The 21,694-nt window shown below is 37.5% G+C and overlaps 1 protein-coding gene across 6 annotated transcripts in view; it reads left to right on the forward strand.

Annotated features, from left to right (window-relative positions):
- The window catches only part of ltbp3 (latent transforming growth factor beta binding protein 3), a 35,517-nt gene extending 18,999 nt beyond the window's left edge, over positions 1-16,518 (forward strand). Inside the window, exons 8-29 of one of the 6 annotated variants that reach the window (XM_079248183.1) lie at positions 114-221; positions 322-335; positions 412-478; positions 756-833; positions 1,760-1,885; positions 3,202-3,333; positions 3,430-3,558; positions 3,822-3,941; positions 4,221-4,343; positions 4,453-4,575; positions 5,752-5,871; positions 6,195-6,323; positions 6,524-6,694; positions 6,815-6,895; positions 7,083-7,211; positions 7,296-7,433; positions 7,518-7,658; positions 10,527-10,655; positions 14,448-14,609; positions 14,699-14,788; positions 14,923-15,051; positions 15,198-16,518. In XM_079248183.1, the coding sequence (XP_079104309.1) occupies positions 114-221; positions 322-335; positions 412-478; positions 756-833; positions 1,760-1,885; positions 3,202-3,333; positions 3,430-3,558; positions 3,822-3,941; positions 4,221-4,343; positions 4,453-4,575; positions 5,752-5,871; positions 6,195-6,323; positions 6,524-6,694; positions 6,815-6,895; positions 7,083-7,211; positions 7,296-7,433; positions 7,518-7,658; positions 10,527-10,655; positions 14,448-14,609; positions 14,699-14,788; positions 14,923-15,051; positions 15,198-15,349 (2,591 nt within the window). In that variant the 3' untranslated portion in view covers positions 15,350-16,518. The remainder of the gene's footprint in view (positions 1-113; positions 222-321; positions 336-411; positions 479-755; positions 834-1,759; positions 1,886-3,201; positions 3,334-3,429; positions 3,559-3,821; positions 3,942-4,220; positions 4,344-4,452; positions 4,576-5,751; positions 5,872-6,194; positions 6,324-6,523; positions 6,695-6,814; positions 6,896-7,082; positions 7,212-7,295; positions 7,434-7,517; positions 7,659-10,526; positions 10,656-14,447; positions 14,610-14,698; positions 14,789-14,922; positions 15,052-15,197) is intronic. The other 5 variants (XM_079248184.1, XM_079248187.1, XM_079248186.1 and 2 more) reach the window with 5 other exon arrangements.
- The last annotated feature ends 5,176 nt before the right edge of the window (positions 16,519-21,694 follow it).

Raw genomic sequence — 21,694 nt, forward strand, 5'->3', positions numbered from 1 at the left:
TCTAAAACAGACTAAAACTCAAAATCCTTGTTTTACAGCCTGTTAGATGTTAATATCTATAGTAAAAAGTAAAAAATAAAAACACTCATTTTTCTTCTCTATTTGGTATTTAGTGGCCTTCAAGCAGATCTGTCCAGCAGGGAAAGGATACTTTCTCCAAAGTATAACAGAGACTGTAGCACTTTCACCCAACATCTTTGCCCCTATGCAGGACAATAAAGGTACGTTTTTATCACTTTTTATCACCTCTACTGTTGGTTCTTTTGTCTTAATGATGACTAAAGTTTAGTTTTCATCCCTGTTTATGTCTTTTCTTTTCAGAACCAGACAGAATGGTAAGTTTTATTTCGGTTTTAAGTAATCACTGTTTACTTTTGCTGTTGTGAAATTTTTTTGTTCCTTTTTAAGCAGGAGAAGCCTGCAGAGACAAGCACTGTGCAGCAGGGTCATAGCAGCTCCACCAGACCTCGTGTACCTGGTAAACATTCATTTTCAAGCACGAATACATAACCCTAAGTATGATTAGACATAACCCTGTGTATAATTTCACCAGTGAAAGTAATCATATAATCTCTCATGTTACTAAATGTACTTCAGCTGCAACGATAAAGGGGAACATTTCTTTCTTGCTACTAAATGGCAGAACAGTGTAGAAATGTTGCCCTCGTATGATTGACACTAAACTGTCAGGACCAAAGTTCAACATGTCATAGCGCAAGTCTGTCCACTTCATATCTCCTCTGTTGGATCCACAGTTGTTAAACCCACCCCTCCGACAATCATCCGAATGACCCAAGGCAATGACCCTCTCGAAACACAGACAAAAGTCTTCCGTGAGTTTAACACAAATTCTTTTTTCACCTCATGAAGAGTTGCATTTCTAAAATGCTGGTTCATGTTTCATGCACCTCTGAAATGCTTCATCCAGCTCTCCACATTCCCCAGTCAGAGAAGATACTGTGGTGAGCTTTGGATCCATCTCTATTAAATGACATGTTGACTTTCTCCAATCAGTTGCCTAATAGACTTAGATTTAATAGTTTGCAGGTAGAGTGATGTCACATTTTGAACAAAAAGACGATCCGCAGCGCTGGAAATAGATATGAATTAGTAGAATTAGAAGCTGAGTCCTTCGCATGCTTTCATAATAATCAACTGATGCTTTTGGGCACCGTGCATGTTGTGTGCAATCCACTGTGAAGCATGAACCAGCCTTAGGGCTCTGTTTACACTCATTCTGTTTTATGGAAGTTGCCATAATTGCTTTCTTTTCTTTTTTGCTGGTAATTAAAAGTAAATTATTTTGGTACACACTAAAAATTCCATAACAATACAATTATTTCCCCTCAAGACATCATTAATAAGATAGAACTTATGAACATATGGAAGCCGCTACTGCAAACTTCTCTATGTGCTGCATCTGCTCTTTTATTCTCATTCTGATTTGTTTTATGTGCTTACTTATGACCTTGTGTTTTCTCTGCAACTTGTTGCTTCAGGCACATATTGACATAAAAAAATCTTTAGGCTATCTTAGCTACATTCACATACTCTACCAGTTAAAAGTTTGGACACATCTTCCCATCGGATTTAATAGAAAATTATGGACTAACTTTTATAAATATATATATATATATATTTGTGAATATATATATAGGTAGACATATAGGTATGTAGATATATAGATATATAGATATATGGATATATATCTATATATCGTATTTCTCATTGGTCGCTCCATTCTTTTCCTTCATTGAAGCAGAGACAGATGAATGTAAGCTAAGCAGAAACATTTGTGGTCACGGAGAGTGTGAGAACAGCTTGAATGGCCACATCTGTCACTGTCACCCGGGCTACCATCTCAACTCGATGAAGATCTGCGAGGGTAAGAGACAGTGACAGAGAAAACATGTGAAATTTTTATTTTGTTTCTTTTGTTTTACTGACAGCAAAGGTCATTTCCCTTTAGTGATGCTGAAAATCTGCTCTTTGCCAGTGAAAATTCCCATTATGTTACACAAAAGCTGATAATGGGATTGTTCTATCTTTCACTGATGTTTGTGTTTTTTAATTGTTTGATTACAAAGACCTTCTCTTGTGATACAACCCTAAATCTGAAATATCTGGGGCAGCATGGAAAATGCAAAACAAAACAATACTTTTACTCTTTAATCAGGACCAGATAATACAAACTTAAGATAGTTCTGTTTTATATCAATCCATTATATACATCCATTTTTGCCTTCCAGCGGCACATTCCAATGAATGTTGGCACAATAAAGTTTTTGCTACCTGCTGGTGCTCTCTCCCACAACACTAAAACGATGCTCATGCATTGCAGGCAATGACTTTCAGCTGTTATTTCATTACATTTGTCCTGCAAACTGGGCTGAAGGGAACAGATTGAACTGAAATATCACCTTTTTTTCTTTTTGACTTGATCCATCTCAGCTTGCTTCTTCAAAAGGTGATTCAAGCCTGAAATGCTGCAACTGGTTTATATTGATAAATAAAATGAAGATGATCAAAAAAGCACTTATGTTGTTTTTAAATGGTCTATGATGATTCTTTTTTTCTTTCTTTCTTTCTTTTTTTTAATTTTCCATATTTTCTCAACTTTTTCAGATTTAGGGTTAAAGTTTACTAATCATGGAGATATTATATATAATTCATATATAATACTAATAACTCTTGCTTAAGCTCAGACATTTAAGAAATAAACTATAATATCTGCTGTACTGTCTGCTTTTTGACATCTGCGACTGATCTGTCTAGATCTCATTAATCGTTCAGTGGAATAAATTGTTCAACAAGAGAAACTGAAACAAAGACCGCATAAAACTGGGACAACACACGATTCACATCTGGAATATCAGGGCTGAATTCCAAGCTTCGATGACTTTATGTGTTTATATTTTGGAAAATGTAGAAAAAGATTGCCATTGAAATTCATCACTACTGATATACCAGGCATTTGCAATGGGTCACTTCAGTCCAGACCATGAAACAGAGCCCCCCCCTCACTGTTCATTCATACTGCTGTTGAAACAGGTGTATTTTTCAGTCATTATTGGCCTACAGGTAATGTCAGAGAAGGCTATCTGAAATCCAAGCACTTTGTCCTTTGTCGCTTTGTGTGTATATAATATTTATCACCCTTTTATGGTGCTTTTCTCACCAGCTGTCTCTCTTCTTGCCCAGATGAAAATGAGTGTGAGTCAGAGCCGTGCGGTCATGGCAGAGGCCGCTGCGTCAACACTGTAGGGTCTTATAAATGCCTGTGTCGCCCAGGTTATAAACACATGGTGCAGCATGGAAGACTGAAGTGCATCGGTGAGTTAGACTGAGTGATGTTATGTTAAAATGTTTTCTTTTCCTCTTCTATAAGCATTCAGATCCTGGACTAGCTCTTGCCTTGTTGCTTTGCAGATGTGAACGAGTGCTCCAAGCCAAACATCTGTGGAGTTGGAGGCCACTGTGTGAACCTGCCTGGTTCTTATAAGTGTGAATGTCATAGTGGTTTCAGGAGCAAGTCACACCGTCATCCAGTTTGTGAAGGTACAAAAACACAGATTCAGACCTAAAGCTCTGCTTAAAGTACTTGAGGAAAAATATTTATCTGGAAAAAATAATACCGCCCTTTTCAGCCCATTTGAGAGATTAAACGTTCAAGTTTTATTATAAACTTCTGACTTTTGTACTTTTGTAAAGGATATTTAGTGTGTCTTAATGTAGAATACAGGTTTTTGGTTGAATAGGATTATATGTACAAATGTAATTGTATTTACCAAGAATGAAAGACTTTTATATGTTTATTCCAGACATCAATGAGTGTTTAAATCCAAACACTTGTCCCAATAAGCAGTGTGAGAACACACCAGGCTCCTATGAGTGTTTTCCTTGCTTGCCTGGTCATGAAGCTCATGCTGGCACCTGCTACGGTGAGTGAAACCCTGCCTCAAGCAAAATACATCAGATTCAAATGTTTTGGGGGGTTTTTTTATTTCAAAAGGGTGAAATAGATAGGAAATAAATACCAAAGTACCAAAATAATATAAAAATTCCTATGTAATATAGCCAAACTATAGAAAGGCCTGTAAAATAATTTTGGTCGTGTCAGTCTGTCCTGTTGTGGTGACAGTCTCAGCTATATCACAAAGTAAGTATTTAGTTGTTTAGTGTTAGGTTAAAACATCTAAACATCTCTCATGTATCACCAGACATTGATGAGTGTCAGCAGCCTGGCATCTGTCCTAATGGCCGTTGTGAGAACCTCCCCGGTACCTACCGCTGCCTATGCAATGAGGGTTTCCTCCATTCTGCCGACAGCAAAAGTTGCAGCGGTAAATCCTTTTTTACCTTAATTTGTACATTACATTTTTTTTTTAATCAATATACGAGACGTTTTGCAGATTCAAACTACTGAATGTTTGAAATCTTTCTTCCGATCAGACATTGACGAGTGTGCAGATGCTTGGCTGTGTGCTTATGGGCGCTGCATCAACACAGACGGCTCCTTCCAGTGCCAGTGCTACCCAGGATACCAGCGCACACAGGAGGGCAGCCACTGTGAAGGTGGGAATTCCTCAAGACACCAATGCATTTAAACTGGATCAATCAAATCAAATCAAATCAAACTTTATTTGTATAGCCCTTTTCATGCTTAAAAACAATACAATGAAGAACAAATGTTTCTTTTTTTTATTTTACACACATCCAAATGTTGAGCCATGAAAAATCACACACACATATATATATCTATATCTATATATATATATATATATATATATATATATATATATATATATATATATATATATATATATATATATATATATATATAGATATAGATATAGATATATATATATATATATAACTTATTTTTCAGCTGAATGACTGAAAATTAAATAATATTAAGACTGCATAACGCAAACTTTAATGCCAATAATATTGTTTTGAGTGTCAGTGAACCACTTTTCCAAAACAACTGTTGTAATAACCCATCATTACATCATTACATCTCTTATGGATGGACGAATGGACAGTCTCGAGGTTACAAGTCCATCCTTGTTTGGTGTTAATGCTGCTGTCAGGAAATTTATGAGACTCATGGGACTGTAGCTGATGTACATGAAGGGAAAGAGATAAAGAAATCTGATCAACTTACTTTCCCGGCGTGCAGTTGGCTCACGCTAACCATTTCCATCTGAATGAAAAGCAACATTATGACCAGAGTCTCAGGGCAAACTTTCTATTGACATAAAAACATAGAAAAGTTACATCAGTTTACCAAAATTTACCTGAGGAAGCCAAACTCTTTCTGGGAGAAAATATCGTGGAAAGATGTAGAACATTTTGTCAAAGCGTATAATTTTGTTTTGTTTTGGGGTTTTTTTTTTTAGAAAAAAAAAACAAACCTCCATTTTGTCAAACAGAGGAGGTTTGCTAATATTCTTGATGTTTCTGGAACTGAATGTCTTGGCTGTATGCATTACATTATAAAAACTAAAGAGTACACAAGATTATTTGGGTGTGATGCACTGCAGCAGTGTCGGAAAACATGATCTACACTAGAGTAATGGGTTTTATTGCAGAACAGTTAACCAAAACTTTCTTCATATAGAAAGAAATGAGAGTCCTGGCAAGGCTTGCGACAAGTTCAGATCCAAATCCTATTGTAATATCTGATTCAGAGCTTTACCACAATCCCCAGTCTCATTCCTTTTTGTTTTGCTTTTTCCTTCCATTCAGATATCAATGAGTGTGAGAGGCCATCAAACTGTCTGAACGGCCGTTGTATTAACAACATGGGTTCGTACCACTGTGAGTGCCAGAAGGGATACACTCTGGTTGGAGGCAGGGAATGCCAAGGTCAGTCTCTTCAAACCCCTGACAAAACATCAGACTCATGCAGAAACCTCATTTCGTATATTTCTTATTAAATCAATGTCTTAATGAAAAATCACACGTGTTTTATTCTAATTTATGCAGAATTTAATGCGTCTTGTTTTGTTATTTCAAATCAGTTAAACCATAAGTGACCTACTGATTTCTGTGACATCATTCCAACATTTTTTTATTTATTCATATATTTCTGGAAATTTTACATGTTGGTAAATTATTTCTGTATTTACCACTCAGATGGTGTTTGATTGTGATGAATACTGTCAAGACTCTGTGATGTTTGCTTTCAGACACCGATGAATGTACTGCAGACAGGAGTCTCTGCCAGCCCTACGGCATATGTGAGAACAGACCAGGCTCATACGTGTGTGTCTGCAATCACGGTTATGTCCTCTCAGAGGATGGACACAGCTGTGAGGGTAAGCTTGGTTTTGTGCAGAACTTCACCTATCACTGTGAATATGCACTCAAAGTATTTTACTTAAATTCAAACTGATTCTAAAGACCTAAAATCATGCGATTATAGTCTATAATTACATTAAATAAGATGCACAAAAAAGCCGCCAAATCCTCTCTTTTTTTCTTTTTTTTTGCATCTGCTCCCTGTTTTGTCCTGCAGCAGTTCGAATGCAGACAGACGAGAAGAAGGAGTGCTACCTGAACCTGGATGACACTGTGTTCTGTGACAGCGTCCTGGCCACCAACGTCACCAAGCAGGAGTGCTGCTGCTCCATTGGAGTAGGCTGGGGAGACCATTGTGAGATCCACCCCTGCCCAGTCTCCCACTCAGGTGTGTTTGTAACAGAGTTCTTATTAGCACTGAAAAAAGTGACCGATCTTTGTAGTTTTAGGATTTATCTTCTGTACCTTTAATTTACTGTTTGTTAAACTTCTGTCTTCTCAAATCCAGCTGAGTTCCACTTCCTGTGTCCAAATGGACAAGGTCTCTACTACGAAGAAGGACTCCAGTACAGCCTACCTGCATACCACGGTAGATGCTGTGTAATTTCAATAAGAACATACACATACTACACATTGATGTTGCACAGAGATAAACCTCATCAGTATATAAGACTACTACTACCACTGTATTCAACCAAAGATGTTGGTAGTTTCTCATGTTTACAGTTAGTCACTCGTGTGAAAAAGAAGTTTAGTCTTTTGCTTCTTACTTGCAGATATTGATGAGTGCTCCTTATTTGCTGAGGAAATCTGTAAGAAAGGTCGCTGCGAGAACACAATGCCAGGCTATGAGTGTTACTGTCAACAAGGCTTCTACTATGACGGCAACCTTCTCGAGTGCATCGGTAAGGGCTCTGATACACGGCATGATCTGCAAAAATCTGTAGCCAATTAGTGTATCTCTTATATGGCTGCATGTTCTCCCTCAGATGTGAACGAATGCCACGATGAGTCTCTGTGCACTAATGGTCAGTGTGTCAACACCGAGGGCTCCTTCTACTGCATCTGCAACCGGCCCTGGACCCCAGACACCAACAAGAAGAAGTGTGTAATGGCCACAGTAATAGGTCTGTAAACTGTTCTCTGAGCTTAAACCACTTTGGTCGACAGAGGCTGCTGATCATGAACACTCTGATGTTTTTGTCACACAGACGTGAATGAGTGCGAGAACCCAGAAAACTGTAAGAATGGTTTCTGTGTGGACACCTTGGGGTCCTACTACTGCGTTTGCACACCCCCCTGGACTCTAGCGATTGACCGCAACAGTTGCGTGACTCCTGAGGAGCAGGCTGGTGAGTGACAACTTAAAAATGAAGGTTGATATATTCTGCAAACCTTTCGCAGTACTCAAAAAGAGGATCATCTGTTAAAATTGCTAAATGTGGTTTCTTTTTTCTTTATTGACCAAAAATATATAGTACTCAATAAATATATCAATGGGACACTTCAGATTGATAGTTTATTTTTCTATTTCAAATTAGATCTGAAGCAAACATCAGCCAAAATAGCCTTTTTTTTTTTTCTTTTTTTTTTTTTTTTTTACAAGTTTTCTATTAATCTGGTGCCAACGGACTGTTTCAGTGTCATGTGTGAATTTCTGACGGCTGCTTTTATGTAGTATTTTGAAACAGAAATCTGACTAGAGCTGACATATAAACAAACATGTGTTTTAAACTCAGCACAAATATCAAAAGCTGCCACATTAAGAGACACATGGTTTCACCTTGAATAATTAGCGGCAATACCTTTTCTTTTTTACTCATTCTGTGGCTACATTTAGTTTAATCTATAGAGACCTCAGGAAGGGGGGTGGTGTTGGAAGGAGGGGGTCTTAATTATTTTCAAAGTACACTGAGGTATTTTACTGTTGCTTATTTTCTCTGTTAATCTTTACATATCATGGTACATGTAAGTAGAACTCAAATTTATTGCAAAGACGTCTTCAGGTTTCCTGAATTGTGAGGTTTTTTTTCACATAACTATGAATAGAAAAATCAGGATTTATTAGAGCAAAATGAAAAAATGCTGTTGCTTTATTATGAATGGACTTGGACACTTATTGGGCTTTTTTTCATTTGTCTGATACAGTAGCAGAGAAATATGTGAATACTTACTGGGAATTTGGCTGAGTTGGTGTTAACTAATCTGCATTATGAAAGTGTGTTATTCTGGCTTTGAAAGCTTCAGTCTCATAGAATTTCAGTCAGACTACCATGTTTATATGCTGACTGGATACTTTAACATGAATTATTGTGTCAACTTGAAATGTCATCAGAAAAACCACAACTGTCAAAAGACGATTACCATACTGCACTTAATATCCGTGCATGACTGAAGAGGGAGGAATGGAAAAGTGACCAGTGTGTGAATGTTTGAATGAAATTGTTTAACAGGATGATGAAGACATTATTTATGGCTTTAGCCTCTTCTCACTACATACACAGATAAAGTAGATAAATGTGGCAACTTCCCACCATGTTGCGTGAAGGTTTGAGTGTTTTTATCTTGGCTCTCTCGCTCTACGTCCTGAATCTTGCTTAATCACCACAGCAAGTACTATTCCTCTCCGACCCACTCAACAGGTCGTGAGTTTGTTGAAGGTAAACAGATTATTTTTTTAAATAAAAGAAAATAAGTCTTTGATTGTAAGAAGACTGTCAGGGAAAGCTAAACATGAGACATGAGTGCCTCAGTCAACTGAACACTCTTAGTGCAACAAGTCTCATCCTGAAAGTACCAATAATCCATAAAGCACTAAGTTCAGGCAATGCAGCTAAAAAATAGTCCCAACATAATTTTATCAAACTGTCTGAGATGAACCACACAAAGAATCTTGTGCCTTTGCACAACTGGGAAACTATATTTTTTTAATCAAGTTATAGGCAGTTAATGAACAAATGTTTTACATGTGATGTAAACCTTAATTTATATTCAATTTATTTATTACATAACTCCTGTCACTGGTTAGCTTTGTAATTATTTGCTGTAAGATCTGCTTGAATTTCTGCCAAACTGTTACAAGTTTTCCTATTTTTGTCATGTTATTCGGAATCATGTCGTTGACCTCTGGTTTGAATCACTGGCAGAAGTAAAACAGACACTGTAACTGTTTTGACTAAAGACCCAAGTTCTGTGTAATCTTTATCTTTAGTCTAATTTATGTTTAAAATCCTTGGCTTGGGACTAAAATTTTGGCTTTAAAACAAATCATTTGCAGCTAGCATTGGAGACATCCAAATACTGACATGAACACATGACATAACAGTGGATGAGTGGATGGATAGTGACGAACATCCATGTGGACTTGTGCTCTTTGCATGAGCCTGTGAGTTTAGGAAAGCGTTGAGTGTACTAAGTTGTTTTAAAATTTTCATTGTAAATAAATGTGGGTGGAGCTTGTCTTGTAATGGTCTGGAAGTAGAAAAGCAGGGTTTATAGAACAGCTGAGAAACCTCAGTGACATCTATTCTTAGTTTTTCCACATGAATATTTAGAAGGCCCTGATTCTTTATGTTTCAGTCTAACTACACCTGGTTTAATCCAAGCTTAAAGAGCAAAACAGAACAGAAGTGAAGCAACAGAAGCTCCCTCCACATAGTACATCTTGTAATAGACACACTGGCTTATGAAGCAGTACCCTTTCAACCAATCTGCTTTCCAAACAATGCAGATGCTGGCAGCTGGAACACTTTGTGGTTACTTTAAAGGAGATGCAGCATTGTGCTTGACCAAATTGTGTCATAACTTTGCACCTAACATTGATTGATTATTTGGTTGAAATATTTATTGTCATTATTTAAGGAGGCAGACATAACATTATCCAGTGGGCATTATTATAGCAGTACATTTAGTAAGCATAATATCACTTCAATAAATGTTGTAGTTCAGAGTTTGAAATGTTCTGTTTGCTGTGGGACTGTGTCCAAGTTCTTTTCATTCAATCCAGCATCGTCCCGACAGACAAAGAGGTGAACTGAATAAGGCAAAGACACCTCACTCAACAGTTTATCAAGAACATTTAAACTAAAAACTAAATGGGAAACATCCCAAATGGAAGATTTACTGCAGGACTGAACTGTTCTGAATTTCATGATGCAACACAATAGCTGGCCCCAAGCAGATGTTCATACTGTAATCAGTGTCTGTGGTGCCCTTTGCAGATGTGAATGAGTGCCAGGACCCCTCGTACTGTAAGAACGGGAGGTGTGAGAACACGCCCGGCTCCTTTCACTGTTTTTGCGACCCTCCCCTCACCTTCAGTGCAGCGCTGAAACAGTGCGTCTATGACGGTGGGTAAAATCAGTTTGCCTGAGCCTGGCTGCTCAGAATGAGTCTTGGCTTCCCTCCACATCTGCCACTAATGTTGCTCTTTATAATTCCTCCCACTTTGTGTCCCGTCTGGCCTTCTATTGGCTTTGTGAGGAAATATTTCCCCTTTTACCCACTTTATAGAGGTAATTGGACAGTTACCATCTTTTCTTGTTTCAGAACATTTGAGCATCTTTAGTGTGGAAAAAAAATAATTTAGCCTGCATGTGTAATTTTTAGAAAAAAATTATGTCTCCTTTGTCTGTGTTTTAATAAGGGGTATTTGTGAAAAGCTAAACACATCCAATAATTCAGTCGTTTGTAGAACCCCCTTTATTAGCAAACCAATGGCATGAAGTTTTAAGACCTTATAAGAAATAAATGATTTTTTAACCCTTTCATGCATGAATTCATGAAAAACATATTTTTAAAAATACATTATTTTACCTCTACAGACATATGCAATGGTATTATTTTTGTTTATTCGTGATATTTAGAATTTATAATATTATTTATTTTAATGTATTCTGTAATTTTTTTTTATAAAATAATATATAATCATAATTATATTATGTAAATGTGGTATAAAATATAGTTGTATCATTTTCTATTTCTATTTATAGCAAAAGCAAACTTGCGTAATTACATTATGTTAAATTATATCACATATTTATTTTCAAGTGAGTGGAAATGTATTGGATTACTCACTAACATCCACTGAAGTGGTTTATTTACAAAAATAGCATCCTCATTCATGAATATGCAAGAAAAAGGCTTGTTAATAGGTGTCCTCTATATAGCCACTATGCATGAAAGAGTTAATGAATGTCAACATGACCGTAAATTAAAATGCATGAAAATCTGGAATGCTTTATTGATTTATTTTATTTTGTTTCCACCCAACAGTCAAGAGCGAGCAAGCCACTATCATTCACCAAGAACCGATGCTGTCAGTTCTTTAATAGAGTTGGGACAATAGTGTAAACCACACCACATAATGGGATTAATGTCCAGCATCTTTTCTGACTTAAATGAAAGCACACTGTCTGGATAGTCTTAGCATAAAGCTCTATTTAGTGTAAATCCCACATCTTTAAGATATATTCATACAAGCAGTGCCTGTTGGCTCAGTTTAGTTGTTATACTTTTGTTGCATGTTACATTTGCAAGATTTTACTAGATCTCACAGTAAGTAATAGGGATGTCTAACTCCAGGCCTGACTTAGGCTTGAACTAGACAGCATGCTGTTGAGGAGATTATTTCATTTGAATCAGGTGTGTTAGATCAGAAAAATCTAAAATTTGCAAGAGAGTGGTCCTCAAGGACCAGAACTGGACATCCCTGAGTTATACAGTTAGCCCTTATGAAATGACGTGCTTTAGTTTTGGACTACAGTTGATATTGTAAATGTTTGAACAGGCTTTCAGTCTGTTTTGATCCCACCTGTTACACATGTAAATAAGAAAAGACAAGATAGATGTAGATAATCAATTTACTGATGCATGCTCATATACCTTTTAATATATATGATGAAACACTATGAACTGATCATTTTAATCTCTGACAAATACTGTGTGTGCTACATTTTAGTGTATTGAATTTGTGTTTAAAAGTTTTGGTTTTATAAATTATTAGATACTCATAAGTCCTAAAAGTGAAGGTGAAAACCCATTAGTCAACAATAAGTCTTTCATTTATTCATGCGATGTCCCATTTTCATGACTGGTTAAAATATTTTTCATTTATTATCTGTTGTCAAACCTTTGTGCTGCATTGATTTGGTCATTGTCTTGCGGCATGATTCTTGTTTTTTTGTGTGTGTGATTCTGTTCAGAAACAGATGTCTTTAGATTTTGTAATAAAAAACACTGGTATAATTTAAAAAATATCATTAGTCCATTTGTAATGATAAGCTACCCTGTGCTAACTATAACTAACCAGGCCCAAACAGGACACCCGCATCACCGCAATTCAGAGTGGACAAAGTTCTCATTGTCAAATAGTATTTTATTTTGTATTATGCAACACACTGCCATATGGGTCATCCTTTCTGAGTTTTTTTTTTTTTTTAGGAAATGGTAAAGTGAATAAACCACCCCCAATACAATGGCATTCATGTAGTTAATTTCACTATTTCCACTAAGAAATACTTTCTCGTAAAGAGAAAGAGTGGATTTAGTTTATTTATTTTTGTAGTGATGTGGCTGCTGCTTGGTGCCTCTTTTCCTGTGCTATCAAATGTAGCTGGTGTAGAATGTTAAGGAATGTCCTTAATAAACCAGCATGTGAGTGTGAGGGGTACTCGCTGGTGTAAAATTAGAGAGAAACTGACCCTGCAACAGGTGTTTATAATGCTATTTGAAATAAGCCTGAGGACACCTTTTACCTGAGGTTTCCATTTTATGGTTGAGTCAGAGTCTCCATAGTGACCCATGTCAGTTGAGGGTGACATGAGTGTCTTCTTCAGGTCACCTTGTGACAGGGCAGGCATGCTAGCAGTCTGATGGTGAACCAATGACAGAGAAGGATGTTTAGCCTGTACCAGACAGGAAGCATGTTCTAAGAGAAACCATGGTAAAGTGGGTGTAGAACAACTGCAGGTGCGTGTATGGGCTTTGTGCCTTTTGACTCGGCCGTCATTGGGGTCCTGTGAACTGCATGGACCAGCTCCCAGATTATCTTAGGTAGACCCAGGTATTCTTATGGTCTTCATCGATTCACAGTTGGGTGATGAACAATTTTTGCTGTCCAGCAGGGTTAATGATTCCACATATATGGCTCCATTCTGTAGCAGTCCAATGGCCCCAGGGCCTGTTGTATGCTTCCATTTCCCTTCCTGCCAATAGTTCTGACAAATATGTCTCATCATTAAGTTCTCTAGCACAGCTATAGCACCTATGCATCTGCAGGCTGTAAATTTGACCCCTGATTGGGGACAACTTGAACTGCTAGTCAGAAGTTGTAACAAGACACAAATGCAAGAAAAGGTCCTTATGTCAAATAGCATATATAGGAGTTCTTTCAACCCACCAGGCAGCCAGAGGCCCTCCTCCCAGAGTGTTCTATCCTGGAGGATTACATAGGTTCCATCATTTGTGCAGCACAAAGGGCTTGGGTCCAATTTCTGGTGGGGTTGGTGATGGTGCTGTCATTTCTCCAATCCCTCTTAGACGATCAGCTGCCAGAATCTACCCTAAAAGGATATGCAGCCATATCAGACCAGTATTTGCCCGTTGAGAATTTTTAATTGAGCTCATACCCTTTTTTGGGACAGTTCTTGAAGGAGTAAAACATCTCAGACTGCCAAGACACCATATGGCTCCACAATGACATTTTAAGGTGGCGTCCAATAACAGGAAAAACTGTATTCTATTAGACGTTGGGCTTTTATTTTTGGACTTGCATCACATAACTAAATTTCTTTGGAGTACTGTTGAGCCATATGGTGACATGTTTATCAAACAGGAAGTAAAATGGATTTCTTACCCAGTTAGCAATGATCCAGTGAATACAGATCAACACGCCAGCTGGAGTGCTGACTTTCAGTCTAAAGACCCAGATATTTTTATAAGCTCTGAATGTATCCTCTGGGATGGGTGTGGTTAATTTGCTATATTATCTCCTAAAACAGTTCGTCCCTACAGGAACTAACCAATATGGTGGTGTGTTGAACTTTACTCACTCTTCATTTACTACAGACAGAAAATGAGAGGAATTGCTAACACAATAATTAAAATCTCATGCCTGGTTTTCTTCTGTTATTCTGACCTAGATCGCACTGCAGCCCACAAGGATGTGTGTTTCGTTCAGGTTGATGAGGGTCTTATTTGCAGTGAGCCTGTGAAGGACCTGGTGGTAACCTATTCAGAGTGCTGCTGTCACTATGGTAGCGGCTGGGGGCCCGAATGTAACACCTGTCCGCCAAGAGACTCAGGTAAGCTGACTGTAGATTAATGTAGACCATATTTTTGCCTGCTGCCCACCCTTTTTCTTTTTAATAGAAAGTTCATGTCTGTTATTCAGAGATGTTCAATCGCCTGTGTGAGATGCATCTTGACACTGAGTCTGATGGGGAGCAGGATTTCCTGGCAGCCTTTGCCAACTACAACCCAGGTGAGAGCAAACTATTTTTGTCAATTTACATGGTCAGTGTGAGTATCACTTGCACAGTTGATATGTTAGATCAAGCTTTTATTTCTATCTTTCTGTCCCACAATCTCTCTTTGCATCTGCATGTTTATAAAAAGGTGACAGCTCAGAAGAAGATTCAGATGAATGCAGCTGTGCAAATGGCCACTGTGTTCGTTCCTATCTGGGCACCATGTGTGACTGTAACCCAGGCTTTAGACCAGACCACTCTCGTACACGTTGTATAGGTGTGTATGAACCTACAACTAACCTTTTTTTTTTCATCTGTACATGCACGTGCAAATACTCATGCCATGTCAGTACTGTTGGAGGATGTTTTAAGTTGTTTCGCAGTTTACACTCTCTCATAAGTCTGTCTGTTTATTTATTTCAGACATTGATGAGTGTGCGGAACCTGGTGCCCACGTTAGCCCCTGCAAAAATGCTCGCTGCATCAACACCACTGGGTCATACAAGTGCTTTTGCAAGCATGGCTTCGTGACCACACGCAGGCCAAACGTATGTGTCCGTCGCAGAAGTCGGTAACGTCCGGGTGCCACCCTGTTCATCCCTTTCAATGAAGCACACACGCCCCAAATATGCTGTGCGCACCCTTCTAAATAATAGTCCAAATATGTGGTTGTGTGCATATGCAGTGGACCTAAAATGTAGTTCTCATCAGGAGCCATGTCATTGCATTTATATTTGAAGTCCACAACAGTCCAGTCATTGTCATCTCCTCTTTCATTTGTCATTTCACTTTTACAAAGTAATTGAAAGGGACAAGGAATATGTTTGTTCATTAGTTATTAAACACATTTTGTAATTAATGTTTTTTAAACTGTTTTGTAGTCTAAGGTTAAATTGTACATTGTGATTTTATTCGATGCGCTCCCTGTTACATTGATCTATATTTGAATCTTTTGTCTCAAGCAACCTATCACTATGTTTTCACTGATGTCTTCAATCCATTCATTGTTTGTGTATGATTGGAAGGCTATGAGAACTTTTACACACTTCAGTGTTCCCCCTTTACATTCCCATTAGATCCATATTATGTCATGTTTAACGCTGCAGCACCTGAAGTGTATTTTCTACAGTAATCAAACTTTTTTTTTTTTTTTTAATTTGTTTAATTGTACAGTTTGTTCAGTGGAGTGGATTTTATGTTGCCCTTGTTTATTTGTTAATGTAAAATATGAGAAATCTGAGCTTGTTATATTATTTGACACGTGCACCTAAGTGAGCTTAGTGGACAAGGTAAAAAAAATGCACTAAGACGTTAAATCAGTGGAAATATTTGCTAAATGTAGCCTTTTGTGGAGAAGCAAGAAAGTTTACTATCTATTGTTATTATTGCTACAAATTAGGAAACCAAAGATTTGATGAGATGAATTTAAGTAATAAATACAAAAGAATTTACAAAGTTGTGTTTGTTGGATTTGAAGCTGTGTTTAAACATATGAAGACACAAAATAGTGATGTATTTAAATTATTTATATGGATTAAATTCTATCATACAGTCATTGTCATAGTTATCCTGGAGTCATCACAGTATGTCAAGAAAATTCATAGCTACCTTTTACACATACTTAAGAGGCAAATAAACTCCATATATTGCAAGGTTTTTATAGTGTCTCCATTAGATCCGTCTATGCTCTTGTTTTAATTAACTTAATATACAAAACGTTTATCATTAAACTATTTTTTCTTCATCTTTTGCCAGCTTTGGTTGTTTGTCATGCTGTTTGAGAACTAAGTGTTCTTTTGAAGTACGCCATATACAGACAGGACAATAAAAGCTTAGTGATATTTTACTAAAAGCTAAGGAGTCTGAATGATAGGTCTGATAAGAGATTCCACAGAAAATGATTCCATTCACGTCATCTTATATGGGAGGGTTCTGAGTTATTAATGTTAAAATTAAGTATTTAGTTTCAGAAAAGCTGATACTTGGGAGATCTAGCTACATGTTCCATCTTTCCAATAGACACCTTAAATCAGAACGTGATATGATGAAAGTGTTTTGTCATTGCTGTTGTGTGATCATCAAAGACACAGTCAGTTAGTTTACCATTGAGTTTTCCTATATTATCTTGTTCATTTTGTGGAAAAGCGAACCTCCAGTGGAAAAAAACATGAAGAAAACCCTTTCCAGGATGGAAGAAGTTAAATAGGTTTAAAAGCTGTTATTTAACATAACCATCTGCTAAATTCTAAGTTTACATTTACTAATGTTTTAACTGTTGCATAATCAAATTTCATTCATCCATTTTCTATTCCACTTAAAGAAGGGGGCTGTAGCCTGTGTGGCAGTCAAACACAGGGCCAACACAGAAAGACAAACAACCATTTACGCTCACACTCACTTCTAAGGAGAATTAAGAGTGATCAATTAACATATCATGCATATCTATGGATGGTGGGAGAAAGCCAGAGTACCCGGAAAGAACTAACATGCGAACATGAAAACAGAAAGGCCACTGTTCAAACCTCCTCTCAGCTGAGGCTTGAACCATCTTCTTGCTGTGAGGCTGAGGTGCTAACCACCAAACCACCATGCAGATGATCAAATTTGACTTAATCCATCAAGATGATGCTCTTTTTTGACTCTGACCTTATTTTTTGACTCTGACCTTATTTTTTCCCACATATTAAGAATACAACAAGAATTGTTTTTTATCATCTTAAAAATATAGCCAGAGTCCGCCCTATACTCTCTCAGGGCAACACGGAGATGCTTATGCATGCTTTTATCACTAGTCGCATATACTACTGTAAAGTCCTGCTTTCTGGTCTTCCTAAAAAGAATATTTCGGCTCTTCAATTATTACAAAATTCTGCTGCACGTGTCCTGACGAAGACCAGGGGGCGGGGCCACGTTACACCTGTTTTAAGGTCAATGCATTTGCTTCCCGTGTCTTAACGGTTTTGGGCTTTCTTATCTTTCTGAACTACTTTTACTTTCTAAGCGCCAGAGGACCCTAAGGTCCTCTAACTTGGCTTTTAATTAGTATTTACTATATTAGTCTGGACATTTAATTTATTTATTTGTACCCAATTCTTTTTAGGGATTTTTTTTTTTTTTTTTTTTTTTTTTTTTATAATTAATCTGCTTTTATAATCTTCATTGTATTTTTTTTAATTGAAATATTTCTTGTTTTATTATTACTACAATTTCTTTTTTCATGTATTTTATCAATTTTAGGATATTTTCTGGTGTTTCCTCAGAGGGTGCCCTCTGCACCGGGTGTCATAATGGCCATGGCTCCAGGGGCTCCCTGAATAGCTTTGGTCTGTAATGGTTCCCCTGATACTGTGGTCTGATCGACTCCTGGTGCAGATGGCTCCTGCGATGGTGTTCCTTACCAGGCTCATCTGTGGTCAGCAATAAATAACTCGGTAGGTGTATGCGTAATGTTCAAGAGTACTGTTGAAATTGATGTTGTTTGGGTGTGTGTATGAGTTTGTATGCGTCTAAATGTGAGAAGGGCGGGGCTGATCAATTTTCTTTGTTGTGTTTACTTTTTATATAATGTAAAGCACTTTGTGTTGCATTTTATTGTAGAAAAAGTGCTTTATAAATAAAATTTGATTTGATTTGAAAAATTTGGAGAACCATTATCAGCCCCTATAAAGCTTTGAATTGACCGTCACACTGATTAGTTTGCAAGTGTCTCAAAATATAAGATTTCCTTTTTTTTTTTCTTAATGTCTCATTTATACACTTGACATCGAATTAATTTCTTTTTATGTTTTCATTATCTCCTTTTGAATGTTTAAAATTAACAATTTGTTGAGATAAAATGAGTCACATCCTCCACTAGAGGGAGCTCCTGGTAAATATGTGGCCCATTGGACATGCTCTCTGTACTTTAAAGTTTTCACCATTAGTAGTCTGTAGACGTGGAGTGAGTGATCAGTTTTAGGAAGTATCAGAACACAGATTCCCTTTCTTTTTATAAGATAGTAAACTTATTCATTTCCACTCTTTATAATTAGAATTTCACTCAGTTATCACAATAAGTAATTATTTTCATGGCATTATCCAGATTTTCATCAGACTGTTTCAAGACAAATGAACTTTTAATCACCATAACTTGACTAAACGGCTGCATCTGTCTTGAATTGGCTTATTAAAGTGAATGTATTTTTTTCTGGCTACTCTTCACAATGCAAATTTTTAAGTAACATGCATGAAACTATTATTTCATCACATGGTTTCCTTTAGTTAACTCACAATAAAGACAACTTCTCTTCTGATTTGCACCCCGGGAAATTGAGTTTCATAACTCATCAAACTCCCATTCCCTTCTTGCCCAGACCCAAGATGGTCCACATCCGATGAGCTCAGAGAGTCACGTTGCACAAGAGTGGCACCACAGCTCCTCGCTGTCCTGGTTTCATTCTGTCTAATAATTATATAATTTTAAACTGGAACAGCAGGGTGACCTCCAGCAACTAGTTTAGAGAGACAGAGCTAAGAAACGGGACATGAGAGGCAGGGGATGAGCAAGATCCAAAACAGAAATAGCATAGTTGTCCTTGAGAGACAACTAAAAAATTGGTGTTGGGGATATAAATATATATAAAGTGGGTCACACTGACCGGAGAATAACCCACTGGGTGACAGTGGGTGTAGACTGCAGCTACTAAACTTTGTTGCTCCAGTACAACTTGTGTTGGTTTTGTGGGACTAAGATGACATAGCAGGATAATGATGATGCTTAAAAATGACGAGCATGTTTCAGATCTGCCACATGGTGAACACAGACTACAATGACATTAACAGTGCAGTCTCATAACACACAACACGCCATAACTCACTGCTAATTAATCTGATTAAGCCAGTCAGTATGTGACTTCTTAATGGGTCTGTCATCAATGTTGATGTAATTGCAGGAACTGATTTAGGTAAGCTGGACAGCAATTAGGAAGCTACAGGAGGAGCAACTGATTTAGATCTTTTTCTTATAGTTTACTAATTGGAAAGGTTTCATATTTAGCAGTAAAACTGGCATGTGGTTGTACATATCCCGAGGCAGATTTGCTGCATGTTTGGTTTTCTATATCTGGACTAAACTCTTCTTTTTTCTCCAGCTTGTGTGTGTCCCTGCCCCAGACACTTAATTCAAGGTCAGACCCCCTCCATTTCTCAGGACCAGAGTCATATGATTCAGCTTTAAGGATACTCATGCAAGGGGCCAGAGTGGGGGAAATACAAATAATTTCCACACAACGTTGAAGGTATACAGTTAAACCAGTTCTATCAAACACCACCCCCAGCCCCATACTGATCAGTGCATGCACCAATGATGACCCCACCCGCCCACGTCCCGTCTTTAGTTAGCAGACAGAGGTGGGTTTAGCTCAAACTGCTGCAATCTGCAGAAATCACTGTGCTGGACACACTCTGGCAGCCAGTGGCAGCCTTATATCCTGCACTCAGCTCTTTCCCTTTGTCATGGTGGATTGTGGATGAGCCCTCTGCTGGGGTGTGGGGTCTGTGAAGAGAACTGGGGACAGGGCCCAGGGGTGTAAACAGGTCCTGTGTGTGTGTGTGTGTGTGTGTGTGTGTGTGTGTATGTGTCTCTGCTTTCAGTGCTGACATGTGCACGCAACACAGATGACTTATTTTTGAAGACCGAAAGCTTTCTTTTGTTCCTTCAGCCCCACCGTGTTGCATTTGGACAGAGGGACTTGTGTGAGTTATTCTGTAGCCTCTAGGAAATGAGATGCCAGTCCACCTGAGCTTAACAATAAAAGAATAAATGTATGACTAGTTCAGAAGTTTGGAGAACTGTATGAGAAAGCATTTATCATGGTTTTCTGTTTAATTAGCTTAGCTATCACAGACTTCTGCGAAAGCCAAGGCAATGTTTTATCTTAAATCTAGTGAATCTTTGTTATCGTTTTGTTTTTATTAAAAAAGGAAAATAACAAATGATGCCCAAATCACAGTTTAAGACAGTGCTCATGTTAAGTATTTTAATTTCAAACAGATTTGCAAAAGACAAACAAAATAGATTTGTATATACACTGAGATAGGGGAACTACCCGCTCATCTGAACTGGCACCAGGACACGGCTTGGTGAAATCCAACTGTCATAGAAGGAAGGACACTAAATCACACTCCCAACATATAACATGAAGACTGAATATGTAGCCCCCCCCCCCCCCCCCCCCCCCCCCCCCCCAAAAAAAGTGCAATGATTTGCTACAAATTTAAAGCTTAAATTTCATTAAAACTAGTAACAGCAAGGCAGGTTTACTGGTATAATACATTTAATGTTCAAAACCATTTAAAGTGCTTTCCATAAAAATTTTAAATGCATTATGAGTTTAGAAATAGCATAAAAGGGTTGAAGGCGAGAGGTGTTATTTCATGGAGAGAAAAAAAAAAAAAAGACATTTTAAAACATACCACAACCCCCTACCCGAAGAAAAAAGACAACATTATTTTTAGGAACTGACAAGACCAACTGCTGCAACAAAATGCTGATGAAAAAATTTCCACTGCTCAATAGTTGAGAGCCTCTTTTGTGTTTTACTCAAATGTTTTCAGTGGGAATGGGTCAGTACTGTTCAGTGCCAAAGGCCACTTTTATCAGTTTCTTGTAGAATTTAAAAAAAAGAAATTCTGCCTTGAAAACAAAATTCAGAACCCATGCCAGTAGAAAAAAAATGGATTTATCAAACATGTGCATGCCAGTTGTATGAACATTAGAAATCAGTAAACTCTTAATAAAACCCACATGGTTTAAACCTCCACGCTGGCTGTTTATGGGCATTTCCATTTAGATGAACCACATAAGGTATGTTATGAAAAAGAAAAAAAAACAAACACATGCTTTATTGTGTGTCTGAATATGTTTTGTAGACTTAGTATCT

The sequence above is a fragment of the Telmatherina bonti genome (assembly GCF_933228915.1).
Source record: "Telmatherina bonti genome assembly, chromosome: 10".
Lineage (NCBI taxonomy): Eukaryota > Metazoa > Chordata > Actinopteri > Atheriniformes > Telmatherinidae > Telmatherina > Telmatherina bonti.